This window comes from Rhinolophus sinicus, linkage group LG14 (assembly GCF_036562045.2).
Source record: "Rhinolophus sinicus isolate RSC01 linkage group LG14, ASM3656204v1, whole genome shotgun sequence".
NCBI lineage: Eukaryota > Metazoa > Chordata > Mammalia > Chiroptera > Rhinolophidae > Rhinolophus > Rhinolophus sinicus.
The window spans coordinates 43895996-43923687 of record NC_133763.1 but is presented as its reverse complement, the minus strand read 5'-3'; the positions used below and the strand labels follow the sequence as shown (position 1 = coordinate 43923687).

Below are 27692 nucleotides of genomic sequence, written 5' to 3'. Positions count from 1 at the left end.
AATCAGACTGGAGCCAGGCGGTGGGCGGGCTGACAGCCATCCTGGGCGGGTGGCCCAGGTTCTGTGTGAGGCCAACGGGTGTGCTGCTGGGATCCTGGGTGGTCACTGACCAGCCTAACCCCAAGGGAGGGTGGTTCCCGCTTTGCCCCCAGCCCCCCTCTCCCAATCTGCTTGTATGAAGTAGTCTAAGCAGGAACTCACTTTCTCTCCCCACCACCTGTTCTGGGCCCCAGAATGATCTGGAAGTGAGATTTTCTTCCAAAGGACAAAAAGCTGCAGAGCCTCCTATCTGCGTCCCTCCCACTCTGCCTTCCTTGGTTCACTTGCCTCTTGCTGTTCCCATGTCTCTTCTCTGCATCTCTCTGGGTCTGTCTCTCTCTGGCTCACTTCTGCCATTCGGTGTCTATTCCTATCTCTCTGTGTTTGTCTTTCTGTCCTCATTTGTCTCTCTGTGTGTCTTTGTCTTCTGCCTTTCCTCCTCTGATTCTTGTTGTTGTTGTTGGGGAAGGGGAACAGGACTTTATTGGGGGAACCATGTGTACTTCCAGGCCTTTTTTTCCACGTCAAGTTGCTGTCCTTTCAGTCTCAGTTGTGGAGGGTGCCCTTCAGCTTCAAGTTGTTGTCCTTTCAGTCTTAGTTGTGGAGGCACAGCTCAGCTCCAGGTCCAGTTGCCGTTTTTCTAGTTGCAGGGGGCACAGCCCACCATCCCTTGCAGGAGTCCAGTAGTTGAACCGGCAACCTTGTGGGTTGAACCGGCAACCTTGTGGTTGAGAGCCCACTGGCCCATGTGGGAATCGAACCAGCAGCCTTCGGCGTTAGGAGCATGGAGCCCTAACCGCCTGAGCCACCAGGCCGGCCCTCCTCAGATTCTTATCAGTTCAGTCTTTGTCACTCTCCGTCTTTTGGTGTGTATCTGTCTCTCCATCTTTCTCTCTGTATAAATCTGTATGACTCTCTCTGTCTCTCTCACACTCTTCTTTCACTCTCCCCATCTATCTCTCCAGGTATTTTCTGACTCTCTGTGGCTTTCTCAGTCTCAATCTCTGTGTGTTCCTCTCTGTATTTTTCTCCGTGTGTATCCTTGTTTCTTTTTGCCTCTTTCTCTCTTTTTCTTGCCCTCTCTTTCACACTTTCCTCAGTAGTCCCTGCAATACAGTCCAAGGACATTAGACTGAAAGAAATCAGAAAACCTGAGTTTTATCCCCGACTCAGCCATGCATGGTTTGCATGACTCAGGGTCACTTTCCAACTCCTGGCCTCAGTTTCCTCACTGTTGAAACAAGTAGGATGGAGAGGTAGTTCCTTCAGTGGGGGCCTCTTTCTCTCTTGTTTCTTGTAGCACAGTCCACCCGCTGTCTGTGGCCTCTGCTTCTCTGCTCCCTAAATTTGACCCTGAAGTCAGGACCTCAGCATCCATCGGACCCCAGTGGGAAGGAGTATCTGATACTGTCAGCCAGCAGGCCCCCAAAGGAGGACTCTTCACTCCTTCACCCCCTTAAACATCAGGGTGGACAAGGTCCCTTTCTGGGATACAAACCAGATTAGCTCATCTTTCTAATCCTCTTTGTGCTGGGGCCTCTGCCAGGCAGGGACACCCACAGCGCAGAAGGAGGGTGAGTGTGTGTGTGTGTGAGTGTGTGTGTGTGCAGCTTCTGGAGAAGGCAGGGCCGACGTTCTCCTCCCTCTGTTATGCCTGAAAAGCCCAAAGCAACTGCCCTCGCTGTATAAGAAACCTCATTAGGCTTGAGCCTTCAAAGAAGGGTTTTCATAATCCCAGTCTGCCTCCCCCATCTCCTTTTCTACAGCCTCTCTAGGGCTGGAGAAATCATTCTAGCTCTCCCCTGTTCCTGAACAACCCAGAACCCACCCCTTCTGCACACATAGCCCATGAATATGTGCACAGATTCTTCTCAAGTCATCATAGAAGGGTCCTTTCATTTCTTCTCGAAAAGCCTGGAGTGTCAGGCAGGGAACAGGGGACAAGAGGGAGGAGGGAACAGGCAGCCCGGATGCTTCACACTCCAAGTTGGAGGCTTCCAGCCCCTTTCTGAAGTTTCATTTGGAGACGTCTTTCTTGGCTGATAAGATCAAAGTATTCCCTCTGCCAAATCATTACCTTATTTTCGAGGCAATTACAAAACTTATTGTATCAATTAGCCCGGTCTCCAGCCGCAGCAATTTATCTCTGTCTGCCATGCGCTTGCAGAGGGAAGGGTCTGCGGGCCCAGCCAGCCGAGCAAGCGAGGGCAGCGCGGGGAGCAGGGAGCTGTCCGGCTGCTTTCAGCAGGGCCAGGCAGGTGGAGGGCATCTCAGGCACTCTTCCGAGGACTGGACGACCCGCCGGCTCTTTGCGCTGCAGAACACTGCCGCCGGAGCGCTCTTTTCCGCGCGGGCGCCACACCTGCACTCCTGATGTGGCCCAGGAGGGCGAGCCAGCAGAGCCCGGAGTGCGGACCAGACGCTTCAGGTCAGGCCAGGGCCGGGGCTCCGCAGAAGAAAACGCCGAGCTGGAGCCCAGGATGTGGCCCTGACTCGCGGGTGGGAGGCTCACTCTGCGGGCCGTGCGCCCCCCAGTGGCGTTTACTGGAAAGACATGGCAGTGGGAACGGCGTCTTCGTGGGGGCACGCCCACGTTTCAGCCACGGAGAAAACCTTAGGAGGGAATGGGTGGCCCGGAGAAGTGGGTGTCCCCATGGGTGCGGGAGTGTGGCTTCCTTTGCTTTTGCCCTGTCTGCAGCCCCCAGAAGAACCACGCCCCTACGTGGTGTTGGGGTCAGGTGGGGTTCTCAAACTTTTTGGTCTCATGACCCCTTTACACTCTTAAAATGTATCAAGGACCCCAAAGAGCTTTTGCTTATATAGGTTATATCTGTTCGTATTAAAAATTAAAACGGACACAGGCGTCAACTGAAAAGGCCCCCAGTGGACAATTTGAGCAACAAAATAGTTTTAAATGATAACCCAAACTGTAAAATATGCATGAGTCCTTGCTGACATGAATAAATGATCGAGTAAATATATGGGGAGAAGACCCAAATCTCCCAGGCAGAAGAATTCAAAATAATTATGTAACTACTATGTGGGCTACAGGCTGTGACTTTCTGTCAAAGAGTACAGAACATAAAAGGGGGGGTGCAGGGAAGAATAACTTTACAGTGGAGAAACCTAACAAACGGCACTCAGATGATCAAGGTCAACGTCAACAGTGATAAGTCATGTTGGTGGGTACCCTTGATGTGATGTGATAAGCTTTTCCTCCCCATAACTCCAGTGTAACAAACAAAATTCTGAGTGCAGTTGTTAATTTTATCTGTTGTGTTCTTTATTGAACAGAAATAGTTAATTTTGATATAGTCAGATTTATCAATTTTTGCCTCATAGTTTTGTATTTCTTCAGTTTTATTTGAGAAATCTTTCCCTATCCAAGGATCACAAAATTATTCCCTTACATTTTTTTTCTTCAGTTAGCTTTACAGTTTTATATCTTCAGTTTTTATTCCATCTAGATTGGATTTTGTATATGGTTCAAGGTCCAACTTTACTTTTTTCCGTGTAATGAGCCAACCTATCTCTGAATTTTCTACATTTCTTTGTCCATTAACCAAGTACTCCTGGTCTATAAATAAATTTTGTTCAAATTGATCTCAAAACTTTCTTTCAAAGCCAATTACAGCTCTCTTGCCCTTCCTTAACCTCTGAACTCCTTGAAAAGAGTATACACTCTCCATTCAGGAGAACTCCAAACTTTTTTTATCTTCATTTTCTTAACTCCTATTTACTTCTTAATCTGCTATAATCCGGTGTCAGTACCCCAAAGTATACTTGGAATTGTTCTCAGTATCATCACAAAATGCCTCCTAATTGCTGGGTTTAGTGGCCTGTTTTTGTCCTGTATTTTCCGAAGTACTGCTTTGTCTGTATCCCACAAATACAGAGGGTGCCCAAAAAAAAGAGTATATGCATTTTAAGAAAGGAAAAAACTGTTATTAAAATTGTAATACTCAGTATATACTGATAACAAAAGACGAATACAAGTCACGTGTATACATTTTTTTTGGCACCCTCGGTATTGATGTTGTGTTTTCATTTTCATTCATATCAAAATATTTTCTAATTTCCCCTTTGATTTCTTCAGTTATTTAACATTGTGTTATTTTTCAGATATTTGGAGATTCTTCAGAGACATTTCTTCTTTTGTTGTTGTTTTGTTTTTTAAACGTTTTTTTTTGTTCATCAGTTTTGTGGGTTTTTTTGTTTTTTTTTAAGGAGGGCGCAGCTCCCAGTGGCCCATGAGGGGATCGAACCGGCAACCTTGGTGTTATTAGCACCATGCTCTAACCAACTGTGCTAACTGGCCACCCCTTTCAGAGACATTTCTGTTATTAATTTCTAATATAATTCCATTGTGGTCAGAGAACATGCTTTATCTGATTTAAATCCTTTTAAGCTTATTTAGACATTTTAATGGTGAGTCTCATGGTAAGTGTTCTGTGTGTGTACTTAAAAATAATACGTATTCTGCTACATTTGGCTGAAGTATTCTATAACAACTTACCCTATTTATGTCTTCATATTTAAAGTGGAGTTTATTGTAGGGAGTATATACAAGGGGTGCCAAAAAAACATATACAAGTGGACACTTTGGTCAATGTTGCTCAAGCAGTAGTTCGCTGTAATCAGAAGTGTCTGGACGCTGATGCACCACTCTGAGCACCTCTTGTAATTGCAGAAGTCAAATGTGACTTGTATTCATCTTTTGTTATCGGTATATATTGAGTATTACAATATTAATACAGTTTTCTTAAAATGTGTATACATGTTTTTGGCACCTTCTGTATTTGAGTTTTACTTTTTTATACAATCTGACAATCTCTCCCTTTAATGGGTTGTTTAGATCATTTACATTTTAGGTTATTATTGAGATGGTTGGTTTTCAAGCAACAATTTACTATTTTTCTATCATCTTTTCTTTGTTCCCCTTTTTCTTTGTTTTGGATTGAGTATTTTTTTATGATTCCATTTTTATCTCCTTTGTTGTCTTATGAGCTTTGTTTTGTTTTGTTTTTTAGTCGTTGCTGTAGGGCTTACAGTATATGTCTTTAACTTATCGTGGTCTATCTTCATATGATATTATACTGATTCATGTACTGTATGAGAATCTTATAATAGTATACTTTCATCTCTCAGCCTGTGTGCTAGTGTCATACATTTTACTTCTACATATTATAAATCCCACAATACATTGTGATACCTTTTTGAAGAGATTTAAAGACTAAGAAAAAGAATCTTTTATATTTACCCACATAGTTACCATTTCTAGTGCTCGTCATTCCTTTCTGGATCCAGATTTCTGGAATCATTGTCCTTTTGCCTGCAGTACTTCCTTTAGTGTTTCTTGTACTGAAAGTCTGCTGGTGGTGAGTTCTTTCAGCTTGTACGTGTTTGAGAAAAGTATTTTGCCAGTTTTTGAAAGGTATTCTCACTAAGTATAGAATTTATGTTGATTTTTTTCCCCCTCAGTGCTCTAAAACTTTCACGCTACTGTCTTCAGGATTATATTTTTACCACTGAGAAATCTGCCGTTATTCTTATTCTTGTTCATTTGTCTATAACATGGCGTTTTCCATCTGGTTGTTTTGAAGGTTTTCTCCTTATTACTGGTTTTAAACAATTTATGATTTTCCTTGGTGTAGTTTTCTTCCTGGGTCTTGTGCTTAGGATCTAGTGACATTTTTGTATCTGTGGGTTTCTCATTTTTGACAAATTTGACCATTTTTTTGTTCAAATATTTTCTTTGCTGGACTCCAATTAAACTTATATGAGCTCACTTGAGTTTGTTCCAAAGCTCAGTGATGATCTGTTCATTGTGAAAAAAATCATTTTTTTTAATGTTCTGTTTCATTATGCATTATGGATAGTTTTTATTGCTATTTTTTCAAGTTTGACAATTATTTATTCCATAGTGTGCAATCTGTTGTAAATACCATTCAATTTTTTTTTCTAATCTTGGATAGTGTGGTTTTCATCTCTAGAAATTTGATGCCTGGTGATTTTTGATTGGATTCTAGACATTGTGAATTTTAATTTTTAGGATGCAGACATTTTTGTTTGCCTATACAAATTCTTGAGCTTTGTTCTGGGATGCAGTTATTTGGAAATAGTTTGACCCTTTTGAGTCTTGTTTTTAAATTTTTTGGTGGGAGCACTGCAGCATTTAGTCTAGAGCTAACTTTGGCACACTATAGAGACAACTTTTGAGTACTCAAACGTCCCATGAATTATGAGATTTGTCATTTTGCCTAGTGAGAACAGAAACTACTCCAAGTCCCATGTGAATTCTGAGTATTGTTTCCTCTAATTCTTTTGGGTGGTTCTCTCATTGGCCTTGGGTTGTTTCCTCATATGCTATGTTGATTAGCAAGGGGAAGTCTCTGAAGCTCTCTGGAGGTCTCTCTCATCTCAGTTCTCATCTCCAATACTTTTCCTTCCCAACTCCCAGCTTCATCTCCTGAACTTAAGGAGTTGCCAGACTATGCCTTGGTTCCCCCTCACTGCTGGGGCGATCATAGGACTCACTTTGTTTGTTTCCCATCTTTGTCCTTTTTTGCCTGATTCCAGTGTCTTGAAAATTATTATTTAATGTATTTTGCTCAGTGTTTAGTTGTTTTAGGTGGGAGAATAAATCCAGTCCCTATTATTCCATCTTAGTCAGAAGCAGAAGTCTCTAAAATTAAAAAAAAAAAAAAGCAGAACCTTTTGACTCCATACTCTTTGATTACATTTTCATATTTATGGTGCATTTATAACTGTGTACATTGCATTATTTTCTTGACAAAAGAGAAATTTTGTTTTGAATAGCCATTGATAAGAAATTAATTACCCACTTATAATTTTAGAAATCCAATAATTGGAAGAATTTTCTAGAGACCAGCTTCTGGCTCCATACTCTTAAAACTTTGTTTCTCCTCCACTTCCCACTATCTTTAGCGCCAGGTGCTGTAGGATATATTTATAGTAATACAACCTTGATGTTGCTCCTTCATGCCACTGTGCAAGGTGAGGCAGCGTGAGGAGTGATAGAAGCATTCCTGGAAGCCATGCTTACCCTGGATGGCTAGCCCAAACTCAATGATACATGGATGTGACTGCAAACCACACACATACATTTCACTCAAAACAGTCCTTTATTCAACTCAACTTTAGCTAATACCCAAAATGCTTGTGGCCACCACTCCAAGGCCACCCAACATGGGTAAAGTGTGATTTAGGAGAAGTCAGAGGGAAAAGAGCCAGCAGTCTTAATGGATTACAGTTAAGATATTTTACTTTAGCAAATTTTAGAAAAACAGATGACCCTATGAACACATGGCTTGGGTCCTTCAGGGATTGGAAGGGTCATACCAGGGATGGATAGTCCTTGAAGCTTAAACTTCCTGGTGAATCTGCCTCTGCTCGTGATGCCTCAGCTCAGGCCCCCAGTGAGGTGCAAATGCTTCCACTGCACAGACCATGCCCTTCCTCAGGAATTCACTTACCTGGCCTTCTCTCCCACCCAGACTGCTCACCGTGCTTGTTGGTGGCTCTGTGCATTGCATATGTTGTTCTCACTACCCGAAATGCCCTTCAAGCCCTTCCTCACCTGAGAGCATCTACCCCTCCTTCAGGACCAGGGTCAGTGTCATTTCCTCAGTGAGACTGGTCATTCCTGACTCCACTGGGGATTGTTCCTATTTTTATTGTGGCCCACAGAACCCCATGATTTGTGTTTGTCTCTCCCACCAGCATCAGAAGCCCCAGATAAGGGCCTACAACTTGTTTCTTTATCCCAGCGCCTAAGTCAGTGAGTGGCACCTAGTAGGAGCTGTTGTATGCATGTCTGAATGAGTGAAATCTCTTTGTTTTCCTCCCACCGAGTGCTGGATTACTTGACTCATTAAGGGCTTGCTTTTTGTGTTTTGTTTTGTTTTGTGTGTGTGTGTGTGTGTGTGTTGTTGTTTTTAACAGCAAAGACAGGATAGGAAGAGCAAGACATTTTCGAAGCATAATTAAATGGGTGAATGAATGAATGTTGATAGACTCCTCCCCTGTTTAACAAGTAGTTATTGAACTATGGTCTGGGAGCTACATGATTCTAATGGTTACCACTTGCTGAGTGCTTCCTTATGCCCTACCTCGTCTGAAGTCTTAGATTTGCTCATTTAAGGCTCACAACCCAGTGAGGTTGTTTCTGTGATTCCCCTTTCACTGCTTGGGGCTTCCGTGTCTGAGGCAGGGACTGTGGCCGCGCTCCGCCTTTCGCGGTGAGGGAGACGGCAGAGCGCGGGTGTGGAAAGGGGCTGCATCCAGGCCCGCGCCAGCGTCTCTAAAGTGGGTCCTGTCCAGGGAGGTAGGAGTGCGGCCAGGCCTTGGTGCAGGGAGAATTACAGCGACAGAAACACCAGGGGGCGCGAGCAACTCAGCTTTGGGACGAAAGGCACACACAGCTTCCCACGGAGACCGCACAGCCCTGGGCCGCCTTCTCACCGCTGCCTTTCCCCAAAAGCAGCACATAATCTGCAGAGTACTCACTACGTGCCAGACACGTGCCCGCTTTCTCTCAGTGAACTCTCACTAAGCCCTGAGAGGGAGGTTCTCGTGTCGTCATGATACTGATGCTGAAATGGAGGGTAGCAGAGGCTGACTTGCCCAAAGCCACATGGAGAAGGACCAAGCTCTCGTTCTGAACGTCGCGTGTGCATCCTGCTTTCGCACCCGTGTCCCGTGGACATACTGCACACATATGCCTATCCACGCAAACCACTATCCTGTCCCTTGTGTTTATTTAAATTTGTGTCTCGAACCACAGATGTCCCTGCTCTGCTGAGCTCCTTGGGCACTTGGGGGCCCCATCACCCCTATGGGGCACCTGCTGCGTCCTGGCCTGTGCTGCCCTGAGATGTCACGTCGCCAGAATTGTTCCCCCTTAACATGAGGCTTGACACAGTCAGTGCTGAATAAACACATGCTGAGTCAATGAAGGGCAGGCACAGCAAGCGTGTGTGTGTGTGTGTGTCTCCTTCTCAACACAGCTCAGGCCTGCAGAGCCAGAAGCAACAAACACCTGTTGGAAATATGTGAATGAGGATTTATTTAATCGTTTAACACTTCTATGTTGTTCTACCTCCTTTACGTTTGTGTCCAGCTGGGACTGCAAACTCCCAGAAGGTATGGGGATGAGGAATGAGGGCGTGTGGGTGGGGGGAAGCAAGGAGGCTCGGAGCAGGGCAGGGAGCAGCGCTTTCCCATAGAGAATAAGGCCCACATAGAGAATGGGGTGGGTAAGGGTGGGGAGAGACGCCAAGGCCTGACAGCAGCAGGAAAGCAAGCCCTGAATAAGAGCCTTGTATGTGGCCCTGGGATGCTGACTCACCAAGACTTGGGAAGGATGAAGAGGGGGCCTGTATGCTGCAGTCAACCCCCCCAAACCGCCCACCCATGCTGAGGACGCCGTTTGTTCTGAGGCCCAAACAGTCCTGGGAGGCTTTGATTTGGGTTGGCTGGGCTGAGGGAGCAGGGGAGAGGAGAGTGGACACTACAGAGGAGGAAGAGGGGTGAGGTTTTGCAGAGCGAGAGGCCCTTCCTGGGTCCAGGTGGGAAAGGAGGCGCAGGACAAAGAGCTGTGTGTCCCCAATAAGCAGGTGTGGCAGGTCAGACTCCAAGCAGGGAGGGAAGACAAGCTGGTGGCTTCAGCGGCTTCTTGCCCACACCTGAGGAGCACGGCATGCTTCCCATGAGTGAGTGCTGCCCAGAAGCAACGCTGGACAGACGGAGGCACGGCCTGGGAGTAGAAGCTCCACCGTCCTCACTGCAGCTGTCAAACCGGTTCGGAAAGGAGGACAGGGTTTTTGTGGCAACGAGTATGGCAGGCAGCCCTAGGGCAGGGGGCAGAGGCCAAGGCCTGGAATATGGGGCAGCTCAGGTGAACAAGATCAAAGCCGCGGCACTGGAGAGAATCAGGTCAGAGGACGGGTCCCGAGGGAGCAGCCAAGGCTTGGCTCGCAATTCCTGGTCGCAGGTCAGCGCAGGGAGGCGCAGGTGGTAGAAGTGGGAGGGGAGCCAGATGGACTCTTCAGCCCGAGCTCTGCCATGAACGAGACACGTGGAAGTTTGGACAACTCACCTGGCTTTTCTGGGCCTCACTCTCCTCATCTGGAATTGAGGAAGCTAGAATGAAGGGTCTCTAAGCTTCCTTCTGGCTCTACCATTTGCTGGTTCCATGTGTGTAGGCAAAGCATCCCTCTCCCCTCTCCTCACCAAAACCCTGTCTTCAGCGTCCTGCTCCTGGCCGAGTCCCAAAAGCTAACTAACTAGTGGATTCATTCTTAGTTATGTTACTGACAAGAAGCTAATATTCAAAACACCCCAGATGTGTTATACCAGCGTTTTGACTCTAGTATGGCCCGTGGAAGGACCATGGACTTGAAGGTCAATGGAATAAAGGACTGAATCCCCGCTGTGCCACTGAGTCTCAGCCCTGCTCTGCTGTAGGACCGTGGGTCGGTCAAGTGGGAGTAACTTGCCCCTTACTGAAAGTTGTGTTGATTAAATTACTAAGGAAATGTGAGGACCCTCCTTTAGAGTCTGAGGCGGACATTAAGATGCAGGTTTATCAGGCAGTACCCTTGGAATCCACAGGAGGGAAGAGGGGGAAGGAGAGATGGGAGGAAACAGAAGGGAAGAGGAAGCTGAGTTGCAGCTCAGCCAATGCTACAGGGGGCTGAAGCTGGGAAGACGCTTCAGAGTTCCCTGGATTAGGGACAAGGGGGGCAGATCTTTATACTCCATCAGTCTTTGGATATGAACTGCCCATGGAAAGAGGTGTGACCTTGGTCAAACTGATTTCTTTCAGTTAAGGCAATTCCTAGAACGGGCTTCTGGCCGTGGGGTGTATACTGTCACCAGCTAGGGAAATAAATCCTTTGTTCCTGAAGGGGACCTGGCTGCCCACCATGTTGCTAGTGAGTAGGACAAATTAAGTAGGTGACTCCCCAGGGATAAAGCCAATCTTATTGTGGCACTTCCAGTAATTTCTCAGAGACCTCCATTTCAATGGTGTGGACAGAGCCACGATACCCTGTGCCACCTCAATTCTACCAGCGCTTTTGCCAGAACCACCTTCAATAACCCCATATGACACCTGAACCCCATTTGTGTTATTCAGTTGTCTGTTAACTTTTTGTGTTAACATTTTGTTTCTCCCAACTAGACAGTACCCCAAGGGCAGGGAACACAAAACTTGTTTTCCGTAATAGTTACTTTGGTTTCTGTCTCATCTTAAACATCTGTTGCTTGAGGGGAATAAGATGTTTTGTTGTTCAGCTTCTCTGACCTGATAACGGTCAGGTCTGATAATCCACTCCTGAGGGTGGGGGTGTCCTGCAGGGTTTAAACTTGCTCCATCCTAAGATTGCCCTGGCAATTATCTAGAGCCCCACCAGTCTGCAGAATCAGAACCTCCAGGGGGCCTGGAATTAGCATAATAAATGACTCAGGACATTCACTCTCTTTTGGGACACAGGTAGTGGAAAGAGCAAACAAAGCACTGGGGTTTAAGTCCAGGCCCTGTCACTTACTAAGGGCCCGCGTCCAAATCTCGGTTCCTCAACGACCTCACCCACACAATGGGGCTAATAGGACTTCACAGCACGTACTAGTAAGGTAACATGGACTGACCGTGCTGGAACCCAAGTGGGCACTCTTGACTCTGTCACTGACCTTCTGGCAAACTAGATTCAGGAGTTGACATTTCCTTAGGTCAGAGGCAAATAACACGGTCTTGTGAAAGAACTGGTGAGTGCTCTGAGGCACATTTCTCAAAAGGTGATCCTCAGAATACCTGCCTCAGCAGGCCCCCAGGCCCAATCCCCAGGAATCCTTATTTTTAGCAGGCTTCCCCACTTATAGTGAAGCACAATAAAGTCTGAGAACCATTTTCATCTCCTTTCTCCTCTGCTTTTACCAATGAATTGGTCATTGAAACGTGAGCAGATAGCTAGATACAGGCTCTCAGGTTTTCTCAACTAGTTTTAATTACATTAAAATGACTCCTGTGGAACAATGCTTATTGCCTACCTGACTCATCCGTATGAAAACACATCCTATTTTGAAGCCTGCGTTTTAAAAGACATTTGAAATTGTTTCAAGGACTAAGCATCAGAAGCGCTCCTGAGAATTTACACACACACACACACACACACACACAGACAAGGCAGCATTACTAACCTTGAGGCTTTCGGGAAAACGGATAACCCAGTGTTTGCTGAAATGATCATTAATTGGCTTAAATGCTGGAAAATTAAGATGTGTAAACATCCACACTGTTGGAACATCTTTTTGTACATTAAAGGATTTTCAAGTGCTTATGTCTGGCTATAACTTGCATTTACTAACAATGAATCAGCGACAGCACTTCACTAGGAAACAAGGGATGCATTAGTCATTCGTAAAATGAGGGCAGACCCAGAGCAGCCGTCCTTGTCACAGCGGCTCCCCCAGAAGCCATCAACCACATTTACATATAAGCATACTATGTTTCCCCGAAAATAAGACTTAACCGGAAAATAAGCCCTCGCATGATTTTTCAGGATGACGTCCCTTGAACATAAGCCCTAATGTGTCTTTTGGAGCTAAAATTAATATAAGACCTGGTCTTATTTTTGGAGAAACATGGTATCCACTTTTCTGGGGATACTCTAGCTCTTCTTAGATTCTCAAAAGGTCCAAACCCCCATGTGATTTAAAAATTAGACTGGATATTGCAAAGGCTCCTTTCAGCTCTAAGGTTCTAAAGAAAAGCCATGTCCCAGCTCCGTGTGGGGTCTGACCTGCATGGGGCACTGACTTAGTTTGGTTTTTAGAGGCTCCAACAAATGCTCCCTCCACACCACTTGCTTCTTCTCCAACAAATCAGGTCTCTTGTGCAACATTCTTCACTTTGTACAAACAAGACTATTTTTCCCCCAGACAGTATGATTTAACTTGTTTTAATGTAATCTGCTATAAAAATGGATGAAGGCTTCTGCACGGTGCATTTGCTTTACAAATGTTAACGAGGAGTTAATGCTTGTGTGACGTGTTGCACATCATTACAATGTGTTGACCGGTAACTTGGCTTTCACAACATGGCTTACCACCAAAACTGTCAGTCATGGAACTTTTACTTAGCACACACACGATCTACAGTCAACTTAAATACTACTCTATAATACCTAACTGGATTATTGGATCCATTGCAGTATTGTGCTTATTTATCTCAGAAGATAGGCAACTAGCAAAAATACACCTTTCTTTTTCATTTCCCCACCCCCATATTACACTGTAAAAGAAATACATTATTTAGTGCACTTCCTAAGCAATAAACTTCCTTATAGTATCTCTCTCTATATATATATCTAGGCCAAAACAAAGGAAGAGCACAATGCAACTTTTAAGATTACCATTTAAAGCAAGAGAGGTAAGAACAAACACTGGAACTGTGGCCCCCGTCCCGTTTACAAAGTCCAGCTACTATCTCAACACCATTCATTTGACTTTGCGTGGGAATCAAGTTCAGTGCATGATTGCTTTGGACAGTTTAAGATGTCCCCTGCATCATTTGGTAGACACTCTGGGGCATTACTGGTTTTTACTTTTTGATGTTACTGCCTTAATCTAACTATAAGCTGTGGAGACACCAATATAGTTCATTGTGACGTTGACATTAATTTCCGTCACGCCTTTCCTCCACCGACTCGAGTACACTGGATTAAGAAATAGATTTAAACGACAGGAGGACGTCAGGGGCTGCTGGATAGATGTTGGCTAGAACGTATGTGAGGATCCCAAGGCCTCTCCATCCCTGTGGACACAAATCCTATAACCACCATGTTGGAGCGGGCTGTGGCAGGCTTGTTTGGAAGAGGGAGATAGTTATTATGAAACCAGAGGCCGACAGAGTCCGGAGCTTCTGCTGCCTGCGCGGTTCAGCCAATAGACCCACACAGGAGTTGGGCCACAGAATAAGCGTTTATTATCAGAGCACCGGCGGTCTGAGAAGGCAGCGGGTTGACACCTTCACATTCTCAGACCGGCTTGGGGTATTTAAGGGAAAACCTGGGCGTTCCTCCAGAGGCTACTGAGGGTTCCGGGGTCTGCATGGCTCTCTGGTGGCATCAGCAACCCAGGAACAAGGATAGGAGCCTGGAAAGAATGCTGGACCATAGAGATTGTGATCAATAAGCCTAAGGGTGTTAATCATACGTTTCAGAGTAATTTTCTAAAACAGGGAACTGGATGGGACCGCGGACATTCTGTGCTCCAGCCACAGGGAGTTGATCTATTGTTAAGCTATAGGTAGGTCAAGTAAAGGTGAGGCTGGGACGTAGAGAGGCCTCTACTGTGGGGGTGCAAACCAGGTCCTGCTTCAATGATATTCTATGGACTTTGCTGGCCCTATGAGCCTGCAAGTTGGAAAGTCTGGAGGCTTTAATCTTGACAAACTTGCTATGATGGAAATGGCAGAAGTTTCTAGAATGGAAGAGGTTGCAACTTGGTAGCTTGTGGACGAAATCCACCTGCAGAAGTGTTGTTTTTTTTTTGGAATCAGTTCTTGATATTTAAAAATGAGAATGTTTCTCATGAAAATCTGGATTTCATAAAAATCTGAGGAGCTGGTAAGCCAGGTATGGCATTCTTGCACGGCAGCAAGCAGCTGGAGCTGAACAGGGCAGGACCTTTGAAACAGGGCTTGGGCATTTGGTTTGCTAGTCCCCACCAGTCCCAGCTGTCTCACACGCAACTGAGTGACCAGTTTCACTCATTTACATGGCCAGCTGAGTTCTGTGACACTGGGGTTGGTTGGGCTCGGCCTTTTTATGATTCTGAAGACCTGCCTTCATCTGGAATTCCCCTACCTCCTTGGGGACAGGACTCCACCTTTGATTGGCTGGGTCCCAGCCACATCTAGTTGCTTTGGTAGGTAATCTTAACACGCATTTCCACTCATCCTTTATGCTCTATTGCAAACTCCAAAGATATAATTACACTAATGGTTGTGTGTTAAGTGGGTGTATGTTAAACACGTAAAGGGGTGTGTATCTATACAGACATATGTATACTTCCATTTAGACAAAAGTTAATTTGGTTCCACAGACACAGACACCACGTGTTGGCAGCTTGGAGGATTAAGTGTAACAATTTGGTAAAACCTATATAATTCTGACTTGTAATATTACAAAGAAGGTGAATTTTAAGTTATTGCTTTTTGATTACAGAATAAAGATCTCATTCTGTTGCAAAACTTTTATACAGAATGAGTAACCAGTTCCTATTCAAGTAACAGTGACTGGGATCACAAGTTCCTTACTCAACAGTAGATGCCTGAAGACAGTTTTTTTGAATGGAGATGTCATTTCGTTCTAGTCAAGAATTTATGCAGGACACTGGGAGTGACTTAATTTTTCAAAAGTACAAGAAAGTCAGCACCCAGCTGCTTAATGCTCAGGAGGGTTTCTCATGGGTTCTACCAAGTTCAGCTTTGTTGTAAGTTCACTCGACCTTTAGGATTCCCATTCTGCTTAGGCAGCCTTGTTTCTGAACACAAAGCTTGTAGCATTAAAAACAGTAAGACAGGATTAAAAAGCAGAGTTGGTTTTTAACATTCAGAATTCAGAGGATCTCATTTTCTGCAACTAAATGAGCCGTTCTGTGTTTTTGCTGCAGAATCACATTCACGTGGCAGTCTTATTTCAGGCACTTTTTAAAACATGTTTGTCGGGATCTGGAATAAAAATCCGCATGAACCACTTCTGCATAATTCAAAATGAGTGTCGAGTAATTCTAGTCCCCAAATAGACAGCAAGTCACCACTTGGTAATCAATTAGCTTTCTTCATCACAACACAAGGGTGCCTGCTGAGCTAGAGACATCTCTGAGGTGCCCGTCTAGCTTTATAGTACAAAGAAGTGAGTCATAAAAATCCACACTACTCAGTTTCTACTTAAAAAAATACAAAAAGGTGTAATACACTAAATGTATTATACAGATGATTTCAGCTACTATCAAAATAAATAACATGATCTGACTCAATGTTTGACTCTGAGCTCTTGGACGAAATCTGATGGAATGTCAAATGTGGAGCCCCCTCCTAGGGACTAGCTGCTGGTCGGCAGAAGTATCTCAACGTCCTTGCCGTTGGCGACGACGGCATTCGAAGAGCAGCTGCTCGCAAGGTCTTCTGTGGTGGTCAGAGAGGACGCCTGGGAATGAGTTTTGGTCAGTGGCGTGTTAGCGGATGAAGAAGGAGTGAGACCAGGTTTTTTGGGTGGAATGGGTGGGGGGTTTCCTCTCTCAGCTCTGGGGATGGTAGGAGACTTGATCCCTGGAGACAGGGGACTCAGAGGGCTGGACACTTTCCCTGGAGTGGGTGAATGGCTGGTGTCACCTCTTGGGTTGGCAGTGTTGGCCAGATTGCGATAGTCTGTGCCAAAGGGAGAGCTGTTGGGAGAGACGGGCTTGATTGGCCCTTGTTGGCTGGTGAATCTGGAGAGCACCTGAGTGACCGTGTTTCGGGCCAGCTGCTTGGCGGCAGAGTTGTCTATGAGGGTGGGGGACAGATCCCTGGATGGAGGGCTCTGCAGGCCACTGGCTTGTTGGTCCTGATCTGCTTGGGACTGAAATTTGTGCCGAGCTGCATGGAACCGCTGGTTGATCCCTACTTGGTAGGATGACTGGTAGCCGGGGCTGCTGGCTGAGGACCCCAATAAACGCTTAGTTAGTACTGGGGAAGAGCAAGGAGAGGACGAGAGAGAGGAGGAGGCGGTGCTGCAGGGAGACAGTGAGCTCGCACTGTTAGGCAGGTGACTGGGCGTTGGCACTGGGCTCTCCATTCCCACCGGAGAACCGCCATTCTCCACTGTTTTCTCTTGGGCCAACGCCACAGGTTTCTCTCGTGGAGGCACTTGGTTTTCTACACTGCTGCCTGTAACCAACTCCTTGGTAGTTTGTATCTCTGGGTCAAAATGGCCATTGGTTTTTGCATAGGAGTACGTAGGCGTGGTGGGACCAGGCAGCCCAGTACTTGTGGCCTTGGCTACGTTGCTCGCATGGGCTCTTTCTGCCTGAGAACCCTCCGTTTGGCAGAATACAGACACGAGCACGGGAGGCTCGGTCAGTGTGCCTTTAGACACGGTTACCGGTTTCTTCGGCTGCTCAGTAGGGCTACTAGGCTGGTGAGAAGCTTCTAGATCCTTCACTATCTTCTTCAAACTTTCCATCTCTTCTTTCAAGGTTCTGGTCCGGTTCTCTTCTCGGTTCAGTTTTGCTCTCAGTTGTTCTCTTTCGATATCAAACTCCGACAACTGCTTCTCCACCTGGGCCTCGGTCTGTAAGCCACGCTTCCTCTCAGCTGCCAGCTCTTCCTCCAGCTTACTCACCCGGCTCCTCTCCTTCTCCAGTTTCAGGCTCAGCTCCCCGGCCTTCTGTCCCTCCTCGGCTGCCTTGCTGGTGGCTTTCTTGCACTCGAGTACCAGCATGGAGGACAGCTGCTTGTGGCGGGACCGCTCCTCTTCCAGCTGACTGGAGAGTTTCTTCTGCTCCTTTTCAAACTTTTTTACTTGGGATTTTTCAAATTCCAACTAGAAAACAATGACAACAAAAAAATGCCACCACACATCTTGATTAGAGGAAAACAACAGAGACATACTGAAAAACTACTGTAAGGAGAGTGCCCTGGCTAACTGTTCCTGGCACACAGGAGTATCACGTACGCCATGGGCTTAGACCAAATATGAGGACACCTGCCACAAAAATGTACACATTATCATTTAATCTTTCTTTGACGATTTAGGAAGCTCTTCTAGTTCTTATATAGTCTCAGGGTTATTAGTGGGAAGATGAACCATTCTTGTGTTTTAGGTGTGTGGAGAGTTTGGAGCAGTAGAACCAAGCAAAACAGAAAGCCATAGAAACCAGATTTTGTGATGAATGCTGCTAAAAACAAAACCTTTAAAGCTTCAGTAATAATTCTTTCTGGTCTTAAAAACAAACAAACAAACGGCAGTCTGTTTTCATCGTCATCCCAACCCCTTTTAAAGGAAGCCTTTTAGTCGGTATTTTTCAAACTTTGAGACCCATTAATGGAGAGGGAAACCAATGTAGTGAGTCATGACCAGAACTTTTAAAAAACAAAACAGAAAACATCAGTGAGTATTGGAAACAGTAAGGGTGATGTATGATTTCATGAGATTTTTGTTTCAGGCCTGTGTGATGTAAAATGCATTTCTTACTGGAGTAAAAAAAAGTTTGACTGCTCAAAGTCAGTGTTCCCCAAAGTGTGTTCTATGAAACAGAAGTCCCACAGCGAACGGTCTATGTCAAAAGAAGATTTCCTAAATATATGGTGATGGAAGGAGAACTGACTCTGGGTGGTGAACACACAATGGGATTTATAGATGATGTAATACAGAATTGTACACCTGAAATCTATGTAATTTTACTAACAATTGTCACCCCAATAAATTAAAAAAAAAAAATTTCATGAAAACACAGGTTTGCTAAACACAGAATACCCCATCTTATCCTTGAAGACTTACAACATGCTTTTTCCTACTAAAGGGTCTAAGAAATTGCAGTTAGAAACCTGTTTAACTTTGTTTAAGCCAGTAATTCCCAGGCTTATTTGACAACAAAGCCCTGTTTCTTGAGCAACACGGATTTACACCCTGCAGAACAATCTCTGGGAAATGCTATCCTAGGCCAATGCTGCTGGGAACCCTCCACCTCAATCACCTGTTGCGTCAGCCGCTCTCTCTCCTTCTCTAGCATGTAGGTGACGTCATCTCCTTCTGCGGTGTCCTGTGCATGCCGCTGCCGTTCTTCCTCAAGGTCTAGGATCACCTTTAAAGAAGCAAAAAAAGAAAAGTCATTTCCCAACATCAAGGAATCACACTTGTAATAATACAATTAAGTACTAAGTGCCTATCAAAGCACTCAAGAGAGTTCCAGAGATAGATTAAGTAAATAAATCCCAGCCAGAGCGACACATATATTGTCTAGTAGGGTGAAAGACAGGCAAGCTATGTGGTAGAAACAATAAGATACATGCTTTATTGAGGTGTGCACAGAATGGCATGTAAATAAGAGAGCAACTAATTAGCTACAGGGGCTGAGAAGGCTTCCGAGAATTAACAGAAGGTCAGTTTGGTGGCACTAGGGGACAGGTGTTTGTGATGAAGCAAGACAGGACCACGGAAGGCTGGAAGCCGAGGTACTCTCTTCAATGCTCAAATCACTGGAGGCACTGAAGAGGGGGCCTGCAATTAAACACTTCAGATGGGCGATATCCAAACTGCGCCTTGCTTAATTAATAACATGCATTTTGTATCCAGTTAGAGAAGAGGTGAAAAGACTCTTGACTCCATCCTGCATGTAAAGAGGCTCGAACATTGGGATTTTTAAGTGGAGATTTTTCACACGGTCTTTTAATTAACCTGCCTACCCATTCCACTTACCCTGGTGCAGGCATTAAGCCCAATTTTATGGAATACAAATTGAAAGGGACATTTGCCACATAATCCTGCCTCTAACTGCACAATATTCCGAATGGCAATGGATTGCTAAGTAGCTCGTGCCTGGGCCCAGACCACCGGTCACAGCACTGCCGCCCCCAATGGCCATTTCTCATCGTTTCTCTTCACTAACAATTTCTGTGAATGTACAGGGAAAATTTTCTAGGACATGAAACTCCTCTTGAAATATAAAAATAAAAACATTTTGGTGTACTTCCTTCTGGTTAAAAAAAAAATCTCAATTTTCAATTTAATAGAAAGACTGGCTTTGGCTAAAGGTGGTAGATCAGTTCCTTTCCTTCCCGAGGGCCCTCTGAAATTGTAGGAATGGAAGGAAAAGAACAAAAACCCACAAAGACAAAGAGAGAAACTATCAGGCTAGGAATTTTAAAAACATTTTGAAGAAAAAAATGAGGCTGGAGGAATGGTTACTACGTTAGCCTGGGGAAGGAAGCTGTTTTGCCCTTGGCCCCAAAGAGATATTGCACGTGGAGGTGCATGTCCTTCAGGGGAGAGGTGAGATGTGGAACAGAAAACAAGGGGGCGGCTCAAAGTCTCTTTTTTATTTGTCTCCTCAACTTTATTTCTATACGTTGAATGTTAGCAGCCAGGCATCTACTGCACGGGCATAAGCCAGAGGTGTATCCTCTGAAGACAGAGAATGAGACAGGCTCAGGCCTTGGGAAGAGCAGACATGACAAAGAATGGGGGTTAGGAAAGGGGATGATGTGTTTGGGGAAGCTGGTAGGGGTGGAAAGGGAGGTGGGCTTTAAAATAATGAAATCCACATCTATAATAAAAGGCATATATGTATCTAAAATTGATAAAGCAAGAGAACAGCATATTATTTAGAAATATGGACGCTAGCTACCAAAATAAATGATTACTAGAAAAAAGCGGTTGCCTGAATACTGAGGAGCGGGAATGGGAAGAGGTGGACCAGGGGACTCTGTTTTTCATAATAAGCAGAGTAACCATGTGATTCACTGTTCAAACCACAACACTTCTGAGTCCAAGGGGGTAATGCTAATACCTGTGCCAAGGAGAGAGGCACACACTGGGCCTCTCAGGCACACTGGGACTCTAGGCACCACAAATTAGATACTACGTGACGCCCAACACAGTCAGTGCTCTACTTTGATGAAACACTCAAGGATAGATAGGCAGTTGAAATACATAACATTCAAAGAATCTTACACCGAAATACAGTATTAAAGAATTCCGAGTGATTTTTAACTTCTTCCTCTACCCAGTCACCTACAGCCAAAAATCATCCCCGCACTACTCCTTCCGTGGGCATGCGAGCCAGCCAGCCCTGCAGCACAACTATTTCATGTGTGAGGTGGGAAAAGGGCTGCCCATCAAACAGGGATGTTGTAAGGATTTTCTTGGAGGATTAGGTAAGAGCCCCGCAGAGCTCAGGCACCTAACTCGAGCCCAGTGACATCTTTTAAATCGGGGGCATAAATGTCTTTAGGTTATTTCATTTTAGACCAGAGGTTAAACTTTTCTAGGTCTTGGACAATTTTGAGAATTCAATTAAAGGTATATGGAAATGTTCATGTTCTACAAAATGTATCAACTTTTGGCATTCTGTCATTTTTGTGGTTGGGGGGGGGGGTGTCACAGAACATCCGAGGCCCATCCATGGTTCAGAACCTCCACTCTGGCCTTTCATTTGGACTCTGTGAAGGACAAGAAAAATAATGGGCAAGACCTAAGCCTAAGCAATTTGTCAGATGCATGGTAAGCAGACGGCTCTCTAATGCAGGTAACCATAAAAGTAAACTAAGGTCCATCAAACTGCAGCTGCTAACCCATTCCTTCAGAATAAAACGCTTCCTACTAATTGTGCTGATGTCCCCCCTTGTTGGTATAAATCTTAACCAATAGTTTTTAAAAAAATACAGATTCTAGCCAAGCATCTTTTACAGGCCAATTTGAGCAGTAAATGACAAGACTGGGAATAAAATCACAAGCACTGGAATTCCAATGAGATGAGGTAAAGCAAAGTGCAGGTCTGCTTTCCTAACTAGGGGCTGGAAGACCTGGAAACATACACACGCGCACACACACACTTTCCTACTACGTAGAGTAGAACAGCTTTAAGGTAAACAGCCCTATGGACTGTTTATGGTTTCATGAGAAGTAAAATGCAATGAAACTCAAAACTAGGAATAAATGAAAATAATCTATTGGTTTCTATGTTTATAGCCAGGTAAATTCTCGCTCTCTCTTTTCCCAAATACCTGTTAATCTTTCTATTTATCACTTAAGTAAGCAAACAGAGAACGCCCTGTTCAGCTACAAACTTGGTCAAACCCCAGTTTGTTGCCAAAGTTTGGATGATCGAGAGCTGAAAAAACATACCAAGCGTTTGGAGTGTCATACCCAGAAGGAATGCTGTCTTGAATGTGTCTGGCACGCTCCCTAAATCTCACATTTGGAATAACCTGTATTTGCTTTTCTATCCCCCGCCTCCCGGTTAAGCTGAGGGGCTTGTTAACACCTGTGGGACCTCCCGACTGAATTACTGTGAAAACCGGCAGCTGACGAGAAAGGATCAGGCATTATTTACAAGGTCTTGGTAGGAGTGTGTGCCGCCCAGCCACCTAGGGGTGGGGGTGGGGGTGGGGCTACCTTCCGGTGCCTGCTCTCAGCAGCTGCCAGCTGGGACAGCATGCGTTCCTGCATGTTCTTGCACTGTTTCATCACCACCTTGAGGACAGACAGTGGGTTTGTGCAGACCGGCTGCTTTTCGCCATCATTCTTCTCCTTCAGTGTTTCAAAGTCTCTCTGTAGCGCCATTAAAGGATCACTGATATTATATTTTCCATAGCGTTCTTCAATGAAAGTGTCTCTGTGTTGGGCCTGGAAAAGAGAGGAAAAAAAAAAAATGAGCATTCTGGTTTTGAAAACTATTGAGGAGGGGGATTTACTAGTAGTAATTCTACATTAAAGGTGGTGGGGTGAGTATGCACGTAGCCTGCTGACTGCAAGTCCAGTGGGGCCACCTGAAGATAGAAGCATCAGAATAGGGGCCTAGTATAATAGTAACATTAGCAAGAACAAATACTTACACAGAGCTAACTCTGTTTTAGACACTGTCCTACACATTTATATTGACATTAACTTATTTAAATTTCACAACTCTGTAAGTAGTGCTATCATCTCCACTTTGTAGCTGAGACAACTACTACAGAGAGGCCCAGTAACTTGCTCCAGATTCTATAGATCTAGCAAGTGGTCAGACTGGGATTTAAAGCGAAGCAGCCTGGCTCTCCAGTCTGTGTCCTCAGCCACCATGCTGACCGCCTCTGCTGGTGATGCTTGTATTACCAACAGGTACATCTGATCTTCTGTTTCTGTGTTACGGCATTTGCATTTATTCTAAAATAGGCTAAGCATCATTCTGTGAGTTTACGTATTTAGAACCTGAAAAGTGGCTGTAGATCAGGATGCTGAAAATATTTTCACTTATAATCTAGGACTACCTGTGATTTCTACATACAGAACTTCACGCAGTTGTTGGTGAGTCAAGAGGGCAGAGGCACTCACAAGAAGCACAGCCCAAATCTCTTCTATCTGCCGCCAAATTCCACTCCCTTCTCTTCTAGTCTGTTTAGCTACCTCCCATCCTCTGTCGCCGTCAGGGGTGGTGAGCTTTGTGGGTGAGAGGTGAGCCGGGAACGCAGGCTGGTGCTTGGAGCCTGGTGCCAAGCGAAGGCTCAGGAAGGGAAAGATTTTCTTAGGCTTCCCTCTTCTCTCCTCTCTGCTGGGAAGGACCTGAAGTACTACTTCCTATGAGCCTCATGTATTACGTGCAGGTGAACAGTGACATTAACAATCACTTTACTATACAGACATTCAAGTTTCCTGAGACATTTTACCAAGAAAAAAAAGTGTTAATACAGCATTGAGGAAACTTTCTCAAAAACCACAAGTATTATATGAAAACTACTGTCATTTATCAATGAAAGAGTATTTAATTAGGAGCTATATTTTCTTTGAACCACTATCCACAAAAAGAAATCTATTTGAAAAGGGAAATTCACAATTCAATGGCTATGCTTACAAAAAAAATGTCCCTCAAGAAAATAAAGCAAAAATGGGGTTTATTTAACACAGAAGTATGTTTTAGTGCTGAAAATTTGATGCCTCTTTCTTTAATAGACTGTCCAAGTTCAAGACCCAGGAATCACTTAGCCTATGCCACAAATCTGTGTTGGTACCCACTGGCAAATGTGCAATGCAGAGTTAGAGGCCCAGGGTTTTACTTCTGTCTGCACTGCAAGGTGACATTATTGGTGTATTTGGATAATATTTGTATAGTGGAAATAGAAAGAATGAAATTCATTTGTTCCTTTAAGTTACTGATAACCATCTTTCTAATCTTACTGTGAGTGTGCGTGTGCGTGCGTGTGTGCAAACGCTCACAAATTAAAGGGGAGAGGGATCTGAAAGACAGAGTCCAAGATAGAATCTTACTTTTTTTTTTAGCTCCAAATAAAAAAGAAAATTCTCAGTAAAATTTCAAAATAAGCTCTAGTCCATTTAGAATGCAGAAAGACAAGACCAATTCCTGAAGTGGCTATTTATATTTTATTATATTAATATTTAAAAAATCATAAGAGTTTTAAAAAAGCTAGTTTTTAGTTCCATTTTAAAAAAGCAACACTGTCAACACGGGACTCATCAATGTTTTCTTTTCACCAGAAACATATGTTTCTTTAAGTTCAGGTAAAAAACATGAACTTGATAACCCAGGATTCAATGAGTGTCTATTTGTAGCTATTAATATCCTAAGGCAAATCCATGTATAGAAAAATGCTTAAAAGAAATAAGAGAAAAAAACCTCTTTAAGAAGTTGAAATTCTATCTTTTAAAAAAACTTTTATTAGCATTTATTTGATGCTGAATTTACTCCTGGGCCATAAGTTTTTGTTTCTTCAGTTTCTTCTGGGAGATCTTTTTCTTCCGTGCAAACTCCTCTTCTGGTTTAGGAACAATCTGCTATTTGTCAGTTAGCATCACCTTGATGTGGCAGGGAGAGCTCATGTGTGGGTTAACCCACCGATGAGCTCAGTAAGTTCTGCACTGCATCTTGGGAGCTTTGTTCACCTGGCTGTGTTCAATGACCAGAGAGTGTACATCTAAACCCCTAAGTGCAGCATTCCTTCTGCATTTTTAAGCATGTGCAGCAAAAATTCTGCACTCTTTTGGGGCCACCGACCCTGTGTCTAACCCCACTGTTTGGCCTGGGCACACCTCCCAACTCCACCATTGTAATAACAGAATGGCACACATTGCTTCTGTCACGTGACATCCTTTAGATACTTGGTGGCTTTTCAGACATGCGTACGTGTGATGGCAGTTTCACATGCGTTCTTAAAATAACCATGAAGATTTGACCTCTTGATTTACGTGATTTAGTGGGGTTCTCTGGGTTATGCAAATAGTGAACCATTTTCAGAGGTCACCTCAGGTCACTTACGGAGACAGTGAAATTCCACTTTCTTAATTGTCACACTTTTTATTCATGATGACTGTTTCTGCATGATTAGTGATGGTAAAGGAATGATTATTGATACTGAAATTGCTTTAATATGGCAACCCTCCCCCAAACCTGATATTTTTATGCCCTTTTCATTTTCAGAACACCATGGAGAAAGTGGGATAGGAGAACAGGAGCTGGGAGTACAATGCATGCCCTTGACATCAGATCTGCTGAGAAACTGCCTCTCAGGTTTGAGTATATAGTTAACTAATCCTTAAAAATATGACTTTAAAAACCCACACTGTTATTATCATGTATAATTAATAAGCATCACTGAGTTATGAGTAATGGATGAGGAGCTTGTTTGGTGAGGGCTCAGACTTCCCTGAGAACAGTTGTTAAGCTGTCTGTTTTCTCTTGAAGTACCTCCCAGTAATTCCATAATCACTTGCATAGTAATTACAAGTTATACAAAATTGGTTGCCTTGCACGTAAACGAAAAGAACCTATGGAATAATCTAAAAGAGGCTCCTTGTCACAAAATAATTCTTTTAAATGCATTCTAACATGGGGTCCAAGTATGGGAAAAGTGAATTCAAGGTCTGTATTCATTATACCAAACACTGGACTGGAATATGGACGACAGAATAAGGTATTTTTCAAGCAACTTAATGCCTCAGTAAGGTGAACTGCATGGATGACAGGTTTAACAGCACAAATAATGACAACAAGAACCAAAAATAGATGTTAAGATTTGAAGAATGAAGACTTTTTGTAGAGGTGTATATTGGTTATCTATTCCTGCATAACAAATTACCCCCAAATTTAGCAGCTTAAACAGTAAACTCTTTTTCATCTCATAGTTTCTGAGGGCCAGGAATCTGGGAGGGGCTGAGCGGGGTGTGTTCTGGCTCCGTGTCTCATGAGGTTGCCAAGCTGTTGGCCAGGGCTGCAGTCAGCTTAAGGTGTAACTAGGGCTGGTGGATCCGTTTCCAAGCTTACTTCCATGGCTGTTGGCACAGGCCTTGGTGCCTTGCATGTGCTGGCTTCTCACAGAGCAAGTGACGCAAGAGACAGAGATACACATAGAGATAGACTGACTGACCAAGATGGAAGCCCCAGGATCTTTTATAACTTAATCTTGGAAGTGACAGACCATCACTTCTGATGTATCCTACTGGTAACGCAGAACAAACACGGGTACATGTGGGTGGGGACTACATAACGGTGTGAATATCAGGAGGTGATATTACTGGGGGCCATCTTGGAGGCTGGCTTCCACAAGGTAAATGACTAGATATGCTACCACTATTTACATCTTGGCTGTAATTTAGAGACCAAGTACCTATACGAAAAACTGGCAAGGCTGTTTTAATATTTTACTGATATTTCAGCTATTTCATAAGAAATTTTAAATGACCTGGATTTGACTTTTTGGGGAAGGAATGCAGTAATACAGCTAAAACCAAACCATTTCTTGTAATTTCATTATGTTCACTTCATTGACAACTTAATAGAAATTCCTACATTGTCAGAAAACATAATGATCTTTAATTTCAGACAACAGGAAAATAATCAGCTGGTTAGACAGATTCAATTACATAGGGTTATTACTACAGGAGTCAAAACACACTAGTCATCTATTACTCATTTATTTTTACAGTCACAGCTGAATGAAATATACCCCTATTGAAAGATTAAAATAAAATCACATAAAATCTTTGGAGTCTGCCATGCTTGCTCTAAAATTTCAGCTTTGCTATGACAAACTTCAAAAAATAAATATGAAGCAGTCACCTGTCCTCTCCCTCCCCAGTATTTCTACTATTCTATATACAACATTTCATATAATATGCACAATAGTATAATAAGGTATTTAAATAATAGTATAATATATATAGGATACTATTATAGTACATATGCATATATGCACACATATATTTTAATCTTAAAATAGGAAATCAGTCTCTTTATTCTCTGGATGATAATCACCGATGTGAAAAGTGGTCCTACAACTAAAGGTAAAGAATTAAGGCTCATTTTAATTGGGGGTTTATATAAAAGTACAAGGTTTTATTTTCAAGACTCAGGCCGGTACCGTAACTGGATTAGAATGTATCTTTGCCACTTACTGTCAATTCTGAAGTGATACTTTTAAAAGAATCAGCAATAAAAACTTTGTGCCTTTAAAAATATCTGAATACCTCTATGCCAGAAATCAGAAAGATAAAAGAACATGATTCCAAGATGGTTTTTATTTATGCTACTACCAAAAGCATGTTAAAAGGAGTCCTTTTCACACACAAATTGAATCTATTAATAATGTTCAAATAATTTACACTCTGGAATCCTTGATAAATTACAAATAGCTCCCTGAGCCACTGGAAATAAAGCAACCATTCTGGATGAAGATGAGAACATTACATTGTTCTGGAAATTGCTTTTCACTTGCTGAAAGAAAACTAGATTTTAATATTTGACAATATTGATAAAAGAGGATTTAGCCTCATTTGAATTAAACTTTAATTTTTGAAAAATGGTTCAAAATTTAACATGGGAGTCAAGAGCGAAAGTTTTCATGATTTAAAAAAGTTTTCTAATATGTTATTCGA

General features: G+C 43.6%; 2 protein-coding genes across 8 annotated transcripts in view; one reads left to right on the top strand and one right to left on the bottom strand.

Moving 5' to 3' along the window:
• The window catches only part of ST7L (suppression of tumorigenicity 7 like), a 120299-nt gene extending 94965 nt beyond the window's left edge, over window positions 1-25334 (top strand). Inside the window, exon 15 of the mRNA XM_019730417.2 lies at window positions 25240-25334. Within this exon, the coding sequence (XP_019585976.2) occupies window positions 25240-25263 (24 nt within the window). The 3' untranslated portion in view covers window positions 25264-25334. The remainder of the gene's footprint in view (window positions 1-25239) is intronic.
• CTTNBP2NL (CTTNBP2 N-terminal like) overlaps window positions 13007-27692 on the bottom strand; it is a 45230-nt gene continuing 30544 nt past the window's right edge. For all 7 annotated transcript variants that reach the window (XM_019730424.2, XM_019730420.2, XM_019730425.2 and 4 more), the window contains 3 exons: window positions 22224-22454; window positions 18805-18912; window positions 13007-17651 (listed from right to left, as the gene is read on the bottom strand). In XM_019730424.2, coding sequence (XP_019585983.2) covers window positions 16170-17651; window positions 18805-18912; window positions 22224-22454 — 1821 coding nt within the window. In that variant the 3' untranslated portion in view covers window positions 13007-16169. The remainder of the gene's footprint in view (window positions 17652-18804; window positions 18913-22223; window positions 22455-27692) is intronic.